The 14,506-nt window shown below is 42.6% G+C and overlaps 1 protein-coding gene across 2 annotated transcripts in view; it reads right to left on the bottom strand.

Moving 5' to 3' along the window:
- Positions 1-14,506, bottom strand: part of Arid1a (AT-rich interaction domain 1A) — a 108,956-nt gene that overhangs the window by 48,840 nt on the left and 45,610 nt on the right. For both annotated transcript variants that reach the window (XM_042688420.1, XM_042688421.1), the window contains exons 3-4: positions 13,079-13,531; positions 9,958-10,074 (exon numbers count right to left, since the gene is read on the bottom strand). In XM_042688420.1, coding sequence (XP_042544354.1) covers positions 9,958-10,074; positions 13,079-13,531 — 570 coding nt within the window. The remainder of the gene's footprint in view (positions 1-9,957; positions 10,075-13,078; positions 13,532-14,506) is intronic.

Here is a 14,506-nt window from a genome sequence, read left to right as displayed (position 1 = left end):
GCACTTGAGCCACAGCGCCACTTCCGGCTTTTTTTCTTTTTGCTTATGTGGTGCTGAGGAATCGAACCCAGGGCCTCATGCATGCAAGGCAAGTGCTCTACCACTGAGCCACTTTCCCAGCCCGGATCTTCTATTTTTAATAAAAATGAACTGACAGTTAAAAAAAAAAAAAAAAAAAAATCAAAGGATCTTTAAAGTCCATCCTTGTCTAATACTTATTCATTTTCTATAATACCCATAGCAAAAAGTATGCTAGGTTTTACTCTAGGAACAGAGAACTTAAGTACACTGAGAGAAACAAAAACAGACAACAGAGCCCCACATACGTAGAGTGCTTGCCTAATAAGGATGAAAGTCTAAATTTAATCCCCAATACAAAATAAAACAAGACCCCACACAAAGAAACAAATATATAACAGGTGTAACCTGAGCACTTGAGAGATTGAGGTGAGGCTGGAAGATCATGAGCTGTGGAGTATGAGGGCAGCCAAGGCTACACAATGAGAACCTGCCTGTACTGAAACCTATAGACTCGCTAGAAGATTTTAAAAGTAGGTATGTAACTTATCTGGTTGTTCTTTTATTTGATTTTGTGGTCCCCTAGAGATTATGTTGAACAAAGATTTGGAAAAGAAAGTAGAGGAATAGAAATAACAGTCAAGAGTATGTGGTTAGATAATAGTTAAGAGGTAACAGGGACCTGGGGGTGGGAAGAGTGGGTAAGGACAAAGGAAATGAGATTTATGAGATAGGCTTGGATTTGGGGTCAGCCGCACTGATGGGAAGGATCCAGTGATCAGCATGGCAGAGCAGAAGAGAGCTCTCAAGAGTGATTCTAGCAGTGCAAGTGCTGCTTCAACCCAGGAATAATCTGCTTTGAGTTCTCAACTGCAAAGGAAGACTCTTAAAGTCTCCTTTCCCGCTGGTGGTTCACGCCTGTAATCCTAGCTCCTCCTGAGGATCTGAGGATCATGGTTCAAAGCCAGCCCAGGCAGGAAAGTCCATGAGATTCATTATTATTATTTATTGTGAAAATACCATACTGAGGGGTTACAATTACATGGGCAAGATAGTGAGTACATTTCTTCTTCTTCTTCTTCTTCTTTTTTTTTTTTTTTTTGGGGGGGGGGGTCTGGTCGTGGGGACTGAACTCTGGGCCTGGGCTCTGTCCCTCAGCTCTTCAGCTCAAGGCTAGCACTCTACCACTTGAGCCACAGCGTCACTTCCGGCTTTTTTCTTTTTGCTTATGTGGTGCTGAGTAATCGAACCCAGGGCCTCAGGCATGCAAGGCAAGCGCTCTACCACTGAGCCACCTTCCCAGCCCAGTGAGTACATTTCTTATCAAGCATTGTTGCCTCCTCCTTTGTTTCACAGTCCTAGAGACTCGTATCTCCAATAAACACTAGAAAACCTCAAGTGGCGCTGTGCTGTGGCTCAAGCGGTAGAGTGTTCACCTTGAGCTGAAGAGCGCAGAGACAGCGTCCAAGCCAAGTTCAAGCTCCACGACCGACCAAAAAAAAAGAAAAAGAAAAAGAAAAGAAAGTCTCCTTTTCCACCATGTGGGAGAACAAATTTCTTCAATCCATAGTGTGCTCTCTCTCTCTAGACCACTAACAGTCACCACTACTTGAATTACCAATGCAACCTCCTAGTCTAGTATATTTATTTTTATTCCCGTTCATAGGACTAGTTGCCTAGTGTTGTTTCAATTGTTTGTGTGTGTGTGTGTGTGTGTGTGTGTGCGCGTGTGCTCTGCTCAGTGCCTGGGTCTCTGAACATTTTTGCTCAAGGTCAAATGCTCTACCACTGTAACTCCACTTTTGGCTTTTTGGAAGATTAACTAGAAATAAATCTCACAGACTTTCTTGCTTTGGTTACCTTTAAATTGAAATCCTCCGATCTTAGCCTGCTATGTAGCTAAGATTACAGGTGTGGGCCACTGATATCTGGCTTTATGTAATTCTTAATATAAGCTAAATAAGAAGCACTATTTAACACTCCAGATTTGGGCTTGAACTCCTGTATCCATCTTTCATCATTCAATCACAGGTACACTTTCAATACCATGTTTTGTATGTATGCGTATATACTTGTATATTTTAAACTTTAATATATTATATGTTATACATAATTGTATATATATATTTTGGGGGGTATGCTAGCACTGGAACTTGAACTTAGGTCCTGGGTGCTGTTCCTTTAACTTTTTTGCTCAAGGCTGGTGTTCTTCCACTTGAGCCACAGCTTAACTCCTTTATATTTTAGGGGAAAAAGTTTGTGTGGGGGACAAAGGGAATGAACAATAAAGAAGAGGGAGGAGCTCTTTCCCAGCTATCTCTTTCCCAGCTCTCTCTTCTCTCTCCCACTCTCTTTCTCAGCTCTCTCTATTTCCCAGCTCTTTCCCAGGCCTTTCCCAGCCACGTGGAGGGCCAACCTAGCCTGGTTCCAGCAGGTCTACTGAATAAACCTACCCCTTACCTGGGTAGATGGGGGGGGGGGGGGGGCGGAGGGAGGGGGAGGAGGAAGAAGAGGGAGGAAAGAGAGGTGATGGGCCCATTGGTATAACAAGTATTTTGTATGGATGTATGAAAATCCATTTGTACAACTAAAGGTACTTTAAAAAATAAATAGAAGACTAAATGTAAATTCCCAAATGTTCCTTAGTAAGAAAAATCAGGGATTATGCATTATTCTAGGAAAACCACATACACTTGAATAAATAGAAGACTTTTTGCTTTTTAAATGGTTGAGTAGGGCTGGGAAGGTGGCTCAGTGGTAGAGTGCTTGCCTTGCATGCATGAGGCCCTGGGTTCGATTCCTCAGCACCATATAAGCAGAAAAGGCCGGAAGTGGCACTGTAGCTCAAGTGGTAGAGTGCTAGCCTTGAGCTGAAGAGCTGAGGGACAGTGCCAGACCCAGAGTTCAGGCCCCACAACTGGCAAAATAAAAACATAAAAAAAAAAATGGTTGAGTACAGTTGGCTCATTCCTATAATTCTAGCTACTTGGCAGACTGAATCAAGAGGATCACAGTTCATGGTCAACACAAGAAGAAAAGTCAGACACCTTCTTAACCTATAGCTAGTTATAGTGGCACTTGCCTGTCATCCCAATCTGTGTTGGAGGCTCAGAACAGGAAGACATCTATTCTAGGGCCAGCCTGGGTAGAAGAATCAAGACCCCATTTCCACAGGAGAACACTGAACATAGTGGTGGCTGCCTCTAATCCTATCAATGACAGGAAGTTTAACTGATCTAAAAAATAATTCAGACAGGGCTGAGAATGTGGCTTAGTGATAGAGTGCTTGCTTTGCATGCCTGAGGCCCTGGGTTCGATTCCTCAGCACCACATAAGCAAAAAGAAAAACGCCAGAAGTGGCGCTGTGGCTCAAGTGGTAGAGCGCTAGCCTTGAGCTGAAGAGCTGAGGGACAGCGCCCAGGCCCAGAGTTCAGTCCCCACGACTGGACCCCCCCCAAAAAAATTTAAAAATAAAAAACAGACAAAAAAAGCAAAGCAAACCTTTTTCTTTTAAGATAGGGTCTTGCTTTGTTCCCTAGTCTAGCCTGAAACCCAAGATCTTCCTATCTAAACCTCTCCAGTACTGGGATCTGCACAGATCTGTACCACCACACCATAGCTAAGTAGGTACAACTCCAAGTCAGTCTCAAAAATGACTATCATCATAAGAAAGAGATCAATATTCAGATCAGTCCCTAAATGAAGAAAAATAAAGACCTTAGAGAAACCCAGAGAACTGCTTGTTTGCCTTTTGCAGGGAATTATTTTCTGCCAAAGTCCAATTAGATATTTAAGACTTCACTTATGGGCCATACAAAATTATGGATATAGGCAGACAATTTGCAGGAAACCAACAAGAAGCATATAAGAAACATACATGTGCCGGTGACTCACACCTGTAATCCTAGCTACTCAGGAGGCTGAGATCTGAGGATCATGGTTTAAAGCCAGCCCAGGCAGGAAAGTCTGTGAGACTCTTTTTTTTTTTTTGGGGGGGGGGGGGGGGTGTCTGGTCATGGGGCCTGAACTCTGGGCCTGGGCGCTGTCCCTCAGCTCTTCAGCTCAAGGCTAGCGCTCTACCACTTGAGCCACAGTGCCACTTCCGGCTTTTTTCTTTTTGCTTATGTGGTGCTGAGGAATCGAACCCAGGGCCTCATGCATGCAAGGCAAGCACTCTACCACTGAGCCACCTTCCCAGCCCAGTGAGAGACTCTTATCTCTAATAAACCACCAGTAAACCAGAAGTGGCGCTGTGGCTCAAGTGGTAGAGCACTAGCCTTGAGTTGAAGAGCTGAAGGACAGAGTTCAAGCCCCACAACTCACATAAAAGAAAAAGAAGAAGAGGAAGGAGGATGAGGAGGAAAGAAAGAAAGAAAGAAAGAAAGAAAGAAAGAAAGAAAGAAAGAAAGAAAGAAAGAAAGAAAGAAAGAAAGAAAGAAAGAAAGAAAGAAAGAAAGAAAGAAGGATATGTGTTATATAGCAAATAATTCTGAGGACCTTAAATGTCCCTTAGGCTAGACAATTATCATTCCTGCCCTCCAGGAACTCCAGCACTGAACTGTGTGTTTGTGTGTGCGCGCATGCGCATGTGTGTATCCCAGCACTGAACTGTTTCCGTGTGTGTGTGTGTGTGTGTGTGTGTGTGTGTGTGTGTGTGTCTACAACTCTACCACTAAGCCACAGTTCCAGTTCCAATTTTTTGGTGGTTAACTGGAGATCAGGGTCTCATGGACTTTTTTGCCCAGGTTGACTTTAAACTAGACCCTTAGATCTCAGCCTCCTGAGTAACTAGGATTACAGACACAAGTCATCAGGATCTGGTATGCACGTTTTTAAATGATAAAATAAAATTGCCTTTACTAAACAAAATCATGATAGAATTTGAGTCCTGAAATTTGATTAGGAGTTTTTTGAGGAAATGATCTTTACTATGCAGATGGACATAAAAGGGATTCATATGAGGAATAATGTGATTCAAAGAGAAGAGTAGCCAGGCACCAGTGGCTCATGCCTGTAATCCTAGCTACTCAGGAGGTTGAGACCTGAGGATCATGATTCCAAGCCAGCTTGGGCAGAAAAGTCCAGGAGACTCTTATCGCCAATTAACCATTTAAAAAAAAAAAAAAAAAAAAAGCAGGAAGTGGAGTGTGGCTCAAAGTGGTACAGTGCGGACCTTGAGCACAAAAGCTGAGATAGGACCCAGGCCATGAGTTTAAGCCCCAGGACTAGAACCAAAAATAAAACAAAAACAGAAAAACTGAAACTAAAGGGACTGCTGTCTAGTGAGGGTAGAATCTGCTCTCGTACCAAACTCAAACAGTGACCCACAAATCCTTGCCACTCAGTGAAGGAATGTACTGGCAAGCCTAGTGATTCTTTTTTATTTGTATTTATTTTTTTGGTAGGTTGTAGGCTTGAACTCAGAGCCCAGGTGCTGTACCTGAGCTCTTTTGCTCAAAGCTAGCACTCTACTACTTGAGCCAGTTTCACTTCTGGCTTTTTCTATGTATGCGGTACTGAGGAATCTAACCCAGAAGTTCATGCATGCTAGGCAAGCACTCTACCACTGAGCCACATTCCCAACCCCCCCTTCCAGTTTTTGAGTGGAAGATGAGTCTCATGGGTTCTTTTCTACCTGGGGCTGGCTTCGAACTGTGATCCTCAGATCTCAGCCCCCTGAGTACCTAGGATTAGAAGAGTGTGGCACTGGCACCCAGCCCTAGTGATTCTTTAACACAACTGGTTAATAAAGGAAAAGGTTCTTGTAGGGAATCTAAAATTTATAAAAACAACTTTGGTTCCTTGGTTCAAGAGAAAGAGGATTAAAAGCAGTTCAGAAAACAAGATGTTACTGACTTGGTTAGCTCATCTTCTACACAAGCTTCTATCACAGAGAAAATGATACAGCTGGATGAATCCATAACAGAAACCTAAGACTGAGATTAGTTTTTGTTTTGGGATTCCCAGGAACAACATTCTCTAGGCTTACAAGGCTACAGAAGGTCAAACCAAGAGCTCTTGGATTCCAAGTCACTGGAAAAAACATGGTTTGTCTGTTTATGACCATCCTTAAAACTGAAAATTTTTAAATACATGTTTATCAAAAAAGATCACCAGGGGCTGGGAAGGTAGCTCAGTGGCAAGAATGCTTGCCTTGCATGCATAAGGCCCTGGGTTTGATTCCTCAGCACCACATAAGCAGAAAAAGCCGGAAGTGGCACTGTGTCTCAAGTGGTAGAAGGATAACCTTGAGCTGAAGGATAACCTTGAGCTGAAGAGCTCAGGGATGGCGCCCAGACCCAGAGTTCAGGCCCCACGACCGACCAAAAAAAAAAAAAAAAAGATCACCAGGGCTACATAGGTGGCTCAGTGGTAGAGCGCTTGCCTTGCATGCATGAGGCCCTGGGTTTGATTCCTTAGCACCACATAAGCAGAAAAAGCCGGAAGTGGCACTGTGGCTCAAATGGTAGAAATGGTAGAACACTAGCCTTAGGCTGAAGAGCTGAGGGACAGCAGCACGCAGGCCTAGAGTTCAAGCCCCATGACCACAAAAAAAAAAAAAAAAAAAAAAAAGTCACCAGCTGGGTACTGGTGGCTCACACCCGTAATCCTACTTACTCAGGAGGTTGAGATCTGAGACTCATAGTTGAAAGCCAGTCCGGACAAGAAAGTCTGTTAGACTCTTATTTCCAATTAACCACCAGAAAACTGAAAGTAGAGCTGTGGCTCAAAGTGGTAGGGTCCCAGTCTTGAGCAAAAAGAATTCAGGGACAACACTCAGGCCCCACGTGGGGGGGATGGGTGATGACCAGGTTGAGGCCAGCCTGGGTTACATGTTGAGATACTGTTGCGAGTGTGGGCGTGGGGGAATCCATCAGAAGCAAGAAGTAACTTTTTGAAGGAAAATGAGCTACAACACTGATACAAATCCACTGATTGGGATTATTGTTACAATAGCATACCACTCAGATTTTGGCACAGACCACAGATGCTCAGGGAGTGGTTACACACTGCTGACAAAATCAGGTTAAAAAGTATATTCAAGTAAAGCTGAAGATGCAGAAAAGGACTGCAATACACTAATGAGAAGGGAATAAGGAATGATTGCTTTATTTTATGACATTTTCTCCTAATTCATATCTCAAAGTCCCAACCTGATAGGGACTCTCCATCTTGGCCTCAGAAACCTACAATCCTAGCTACTTAGGAGGCTGATACTTGAGGATTATACTTCAAAGCCAGCCTGAACAGAAAAATCCATGGGACTCAATTTCCATTAAACCAGCAAAAGGCCAAAGGGAGGCAGAGGCCAACCATTCAAGCCCCAGTACTGGCACAAAACTAAACAAAACAAAAAAAAAACAAAAAAAAAAAAAAAAAAAAGGGAAGTTCAGTCAGGTGTACCTCAAGAGGTAGAGCACCAACCAGCCTTAAGCATAGTCACCAGTATATTAAATTTTTAAAAATTATTGAACTTTCATTTTATAACTGAAGCAGGATTTATAATAGAAGGTTTACTATTTAGCAACTCAGCATATTTATCTATTTTTGTCATCATTGGGCTTGAACTCAGGACCTGGGAGCTGTCCCTGAGCCTTTTCAATCAAGGCTAGTGCTTGAGCCACAACATCACTTCCAATTTTTCTGGTGGTTAATTGGAGATTCCTGACCAGGCAGGCTGGCTTCAAATCTTGATCCTCAGATCTTAGCCTCCTGAGTAGCTAGGATTACAGGTATGGAATCACCAGAACACGGCCACCGAATTTTACTTTATTTATGGTGCCTAATAGACTAACTTTTCAGAGCCTTATAAAATCTCTCTCTCTCTCTCTCATTTTTTTGGGGGGTCGGTCGTGGGGCTTGGGCACTGTCCCTGCGCTCTTCAGCTCAAGGTAAGCACTCTACTGCTTAAGCAACAGAGCCATTTGCAATTTTCTAGTAGTTTATTGGAGATCAAGTGTCTCACGGACTTTCCTGCGTGGGCTGGCTTTTAACCATGATCCTCAGATCTCAGCCTCCTGAGTAGCTAGGATTACAGGCATGAGCCACCAATGCCTGGCTCACAGCCTAATATTTTTTTACCCTTGTGTAGTGTAGTGACAGAGTTAAAGCTATTCCTATTATCAGCCTATAATTAAACAATTGGTATTAACTACCTTTCAGCTATCAAGCAGTTGCTGTGTCCTATGAGATGATGATTGTAATGGCAGACATTTACAAAGGGTCTACCATCACCAAGCTTTCTTCTATTAACCTACTTAATGTTTATCATAAATGAAGTAAAGTACATTTTATAGATATACAAACTAAGCTACAAAGAAATTGATTTGTCCAAGCTACAAAGCTAGTGGCAAAAACAAGCAGACTCAAGACCTAACCTTTTTTTTCCTTTCCTTTTTTTCCTTTTGTGCTGATACTAGAGCTTAAACTCTCAGCTTTTTAGCTCATGACTGGTATTCCACCACTTGAATCATGCCTTTACTTTGACTTTTTGCTAAAAAAGAAGAGAAAAGAATCTCTTGGATTTGTCTGACTGGGCTGGCTTTGAGCCAAAATTCTCAGATCTCAGCTTCCTGAGTAGCTAATATTATGGGTAGTAAGCCACTGGCACCTGGATTGAGCCCAGACTTTTTTTTTTTTTTTTTTTTTTTTTTGCGGGGGGGGGGGGGGGGGGGGCGGGGGAAGGAGAGCCCAAGACCAGAAATTAAATTACCTTAAACTCAAGCTCACATCCTACCAACTGGGCCACACCTCTAACATCTTAAGCCCAAACTTAATTACCAGATTGTACTGCTTTTTTTTAGAATATAGTCAATTCATTCCAAACACCTGATTCCATAATCAAATACTTGGGCACTAAGCACTGTAGTGGACAAAAGAACCTATTCATAGGAAAGCACCACTAGAAAAACTGCTTTTACTCCATCCTGAACTAACTTGTTAATATCCAAGGATTCTACCTCTAAACCCTTAAACCAAAAAAAAGACCTTTAAAAGATAAAGACAATGCTTCACACTAATGTTAAAGGAAGAAACCAAACCAAAACTGAAAAACAACCAAACAAAATGGAGGCAATACTTCTGACATCTCCATCTTTGTGTGAATCCATGCCTAAAAAGCCCAAGATCTAAAAAGTATGTTGTCATATTTATTGCAGAAAAATAACATACAAACATATTTATAAGACAATCACAAAAATATGAATGCATTTAGATACTGAATCTATTTGCATTTTGGTCATCAATAAATAATTTTTTTTGTATTTTAAGTTCCCCCATTCCTCGGAAAAGGGAATTTAATTGACTATGATTTTGTAAGCCAGTTTGTTCCCAGCAATTTTTATTAATTTATTTGTTTATTTAGTCGGTCATGGGGCTTGAACTCTGGGCCTGGGTGCTGTCTCTCAGCTCTTTAGCTCAGGCTAGCACTCTACCCCTTGAGCCACAGTGCCACTTCTGGTTTTCTGGTGGTTTATTGGAGACAAGTCTCACAGACTTTCCTGCCTGGGCTGGCTTTGAACAGTGATCCTCAGATCTCAGCCTCCTGAGTAGCTAGGATTACAGGTGTGAGCCACCAACACCTGGCTACAATGTTATTTTAAAAGTATTCTACAATCCCTCCACTATTGTTACCATGTTAAAATGGAGAAAGCCTGCAATGATGCTTTTCCTTTCAGTGCAAAGCCCAAGAATTTAAGAGAAAAACAAACCTAAAAACAAAACTCTACATAGGTCCAAACCTACTCCTTAGGGGTTAGAAAGACTAGACATTCTTCAAGGTAAGTCTAGGAATTATATTTAGGATTTGAATATGAACTCAAGGAATAGCTTATCCATCCGAAAAATAAAGGACACAAGAAAAAAGCCTGGAAAACGTTTGTTTTGTTTTCTTTCTGCTCAACCAACTTTTAGAGGTGGCAAAAATAAAAAAATACTCACAGGCAAGCTGGAGGGTCTTGACTGAAGGCTCAGGTTCATATCTTCTTGTCCTCCTTTACTAGAGGTCATTGAGGGGGCTGAGGATGCCTGAGACCCAAATGAATCTTGAGAAAGCTCCTAAAAAAAAAATAAAAGCTATGAATGCCAGGACTCTCCCACTTCAGAACTCTGATACGGGGAACTGGAAGTGAGAAAAGTCCAAATAATGGCTCTTACTCTTAAGAATGTCAACAACAGGCTAGCCAGGTAGTCAGGGCTGGTGATACAACACTGTAGTCCTTAAACAAAAAGTTAAGGGATAGCACCAAGGCCCTGATTTCAAGCCTCAGTACCCATGCATACATGTACGCACACACATGCACACACAAATCAACAGTGAATCAAGTATGGTGGAGCACACCTATAATTGTGGTATTCAGGAAGCTAGGGAAAGAGGATAATGAGTTCAAGCCCAGTTTGGACTCCATAGCAAGATCCTTTCTCAACCAAAATTAAAAAAGCACATGGAATTGTTGCCCATTCCTTGATACTGAACAGCGAGCCATTTCTTGGGGTTAAATGTTACATGACACAGTCTGCTTACTTCAAAGATACCACCTTGAAATGAGTGAGTGATTTACACAATGATGCTACCAATGAACTTGTCATTACTCAGTAATTTCTCCTCATATGGCTCAGTTGAGTGCTAGTGGTTCACACCTACAATATTGACCACTTAAAAGGTTGAAATATGGAGAATTACAAATTTAAAAGTTTATGAGAGCCGGGCGCTGGTGGCTCACGTCTGTAATCCTAGCTACTCAGGAGGCTGAGATCTGAGGATCGCGGTTCAAAGCCAGCCCGGGCAGGAGAGACCGTGAGACTCTTATCTCCAATAAACCACCAGAAAACCGGAAGTGGTGCTGAAACTCAAGTGGTAGAGCGCTCGCCTTGAGCTGAGGGACAGCGCCCAGGCCCAGAGTTCAAGCCCCAGACCGACAAAAAAAAAAAAGTTTATGAGATGTCATCTCCCAAATAGCCAGCAGCAGACAAGGCTGGAGGCCTAGACTAAGTGGTATAGCACCAATCTAGCAACTGCTGAGTCCCTGAATTTAAATCCCAGTGCTGCCAAGAGGAAAAAAGAAAACAAGTAAACAAAAAGCCCAAATTGGGCTGGGAAGGTGGCTCAGTGGTAGAGTGTTTGCCTTGCATGCCTGAGGCCCTGGGTTCGATTCCTCAGCACCACATAAGCAAAAAGAAAAAAGCCGGAAGTGGTGCTATGGCTCACATGGTAGAGCGCTAGCCTTGAGCTGAAGAGCCGAGGGACAGCACCCAGGCCCAGAGTTCAGGCCCCACGACCGGACCCAAAAAACAAAAAACAAAAAAACAAACAAACAAAAAGTAAGTAAAAAGCCCAAATTACTATTTTTAGGCTCCATTATCTACATCTTGCTCACTAAGTATATAGCACCAAGTAAATTTTTGCTTCTTCTTAAATCAAATTCAGCAGCCAGGCACTAGTGGCTCATGCCTGTAATCCTAGCTACTCAGAAGGCTAAGATTTGAGGATCAGGTTTGAAGCCAATCCATTAGACTCTTATTTCCAATTAACCATCAAAAACTCTGGGGGTAAAGCTGTGGCTCAAGTGGTACAGCACCAGCCTAGAGTAAAAAAGCTAAGAGAAGTATAAGGCCCTTAGTTCAAGCCCCAGTATCAGCACAAAAATAAACAAAAAAATTATGTATTTTACTGTACCAGTACTGGGGGGGCTTGAGCTAGGGGCCTGGGCAATGTCCCTTTGTCAGGCTTCAAACTTATCTTTCAAAAAGTAAGATAATGCCAGGTGATAATAGCTCACACTTGTAATCCTACCTATTCAGGAGGCTGAGATCTGAGGATTGTGGTTCAAAGCCAGGCAGGAAACTCCACAAGACTCTTATCTCCAATAAACTACTCAGCAAAAGCAGGAAACCGTGCTGTGGCTCAAATGGTAGAGCCCCAGGCCTTAAGCAAAAAGAAGCTTAAGGACAGTACCCAGGTCCTGAGTCCCAGGCCCGCTCCCCCCCCCCCCCCCAAAAAAAAAGATGTTGCTGGGCATCAGTGGCTCACATCTACAACTAAGGATCGTGGTTCAAAGCTAGCTAGAACAGTAAAGTCTACGAGACTCTTACCTCCAATTAATGACCAAAAAAGATGGAAGTAGAGCTGTGGCCCAAGTAATAGAGCACTAGCTTTGAGCAAAAGAAGCTCAGGGACAGGTTCGAAGTTCAAGCCCTGGGACTGGCACACATATACACACATACATAAAAAGATTTGCCACCTATGACAATATTCTAAAGAATGTGTATCAACTCTAGTTATAATTTCAAATGAAAGGATCTAGAATATTTTAACTATCAATGGAACAGAATAGCAGCTGGAATGAAGCACATACACTACATTCTACCAAAGTGACTAGCTGAGAAAAAACTAACATCATTTGGGTGTGCTGGAGTACTGATATTGCTTTAAAAAATACATACACACATACATACATATATATATATATATATATATATACACACACACATATATATATGTATATGTATATGTATATATGTGTGTGTATGTACATATATATATATATTACACCTTTAATTTGTTCATGTAATTAATTCTCCATTGTCTTATTTCTTCATCAGTAAGAAGGGCTATAGGTCTTTATGTAGTTAAAGTTCAGTTTTGTTTTTTTTTTTTCTGATCAGTCACAGGGCTTGAACTCAGGGCCTGGGCACCGTCCCTAAGTTTTTTCACTGAAGGCTAGTGCTCTACCACTTGGAGCCACAGCACCAGTTCTGGTTTTCTGGTGGTTAACTGGAGGCAAGAGTCTCATGGACTTTCCTACCTAGGCTGGCTCGGAACTGAAAATGCTCAGATCTCAACCACCTGAGTAGCTAGGATTACAGGAATTAGCCAATGGCGTGCAGCTAAGGTTTTTCCTTTATTAGTTCAAATCAATCCAGTTAGCACGTTTACCCAGAGTTTAACTGATTTTTAAGTGTACCCTGGAGAATTAATTTGTATGGCAAAATTCTGGCAACACAAACTTCCTTGCTGTCTGTGGTTACACACAGGTCAGAGAAGGAGGCAGGGGGATCTTACCTGTGGTGGAGGGAAGCGCTGTTGGGAATAGGCAGTTTGCTGGGACTGCTGAGACTGAGGCTGAGGATATGCAGCCTGCTGGGAGAGCGTCGAGGATGCTGGCTGCTGAGGTTGCTGCTGCTGGTAGGGAGACTGTGCCTGTGGCTGTGAGTAAGGGGGCTGGCTCTGGGGATGCTGCTGCGTTGTGGACTGCTGAGAAGGGTATGGAGTTGGGGATTGCTGATGTGAAGGCTGGGATGGCTGTTGGGAATATGGAGGTTGAGAAGACTGAAGCTGCGGTGGTTGAGACTGTGGCTGCTGCTGATATGAAGATTGGGCATGAGGGGTCTGGGATGGTGGTTGCTGGGAGTAAGGTGGCTGCTGTTGCTGGGGGTGGGGACTTTGCTGGTTGTAATATGGAGTCTGGCCCTGCTGACCATACCCGCTTGGGCCTTGTTGTCCATAAGGAGGAATCTGTGGAAAAGGAAAAAATTCTTTAGAACTGTCTCTCCTATCAGAAACTGTGCCTCCAGGATTTGTATAGAAAGCAGGCAATCATGCACATTGACAATTCTGAATTTTAACTTTTAATTTTCTGTTGTTAAAAGTTTCTGCACAGGGCTGAGAAGTGGCTCAGTGGTAGAGTGCTTGCCTTGCATGTATGAGGTCCTGAGTTCGATTCCTCAGCACTACATAAGCAGAAAAAAAAAGAGTCAGAAGTGGTGCTGTGGCTCAAATGGTAGGGTACTAGCCTTGACCTGAAGAGCTGAGAGACAGTGTCCAGGCCCAGAATTCAGGCCCCACAACCAAAAAAAAAAAAAAAAAAGTTTCTGTAACAGAAATCAATTTAATTTGAGGTTGGTATTCTGATGACTGGAGATGGTAGCATGGTTTTTAAGATGTTGACTCGTTTCATTTTTTTTTTTAATTCTTTATTCTTTTATCATTCCATCCTATCTTAAGATTTTCTAGCACGTTTCTAGGGGTTTCAAAGGAAATAAATGATTCATAAGGAAAAAATTAAAAGGAGAGAAAAGCAAGCAAGCAGGCAAGCCAGTCCTCATAGTAAGAAGGCCCAGCATTCTTATACAAACTGTCTAAACTCCGCCAGGAAGAATGGCCAAAATTGGTAACTAGTTAGTAGCCTACAGTCATTCATTGAAAATGTATGCTTTTTTATTTTTTTATTTTTTTGGTTAGTCATGGGGCTTGAACCCTGGGCCTGGGCCTGGGCGCTGTCCCTCAGCTCTTCAGCTCAAGGCTGAAGCCACAGCACCATTTCCAGTTTTCTGGTGGTTAACTGGAGTTAAGAGTCTCATGGACATTCCTGCCTAGGCTGGCTTTGGACAGCGATCCTCAGATCTCAGGCTCCTAAGTATCTACGATTACAGGCATGAGCCACTGGCGTCCAGCTAAAATGTATCCTATTTAATATTTGAGCAATTGACA

The sequence above is a fragment of the Dipodomys spectabilis genome, unplaced genomic scaffold (genome assembly GCF_019054845.1).
Source record: "Dipodomys spectabilis isolate Male_0828 unplaced genomic scaffold, ASM1905484v1 ptg000118l, whole genome shotgun sequence".
Taxonomy (NCBI): domain Eukaryota; kingdom Metazoa; phylum Chordata; class Mammalia; order Rodentia; family Heteromyidae; genus Dipodomys; species Dipodomys spectabilis.
Note: the sequence above shows the minus strand (reverse complement) of the source record. Positions and strands in the feature narration are given on the sequence as shown.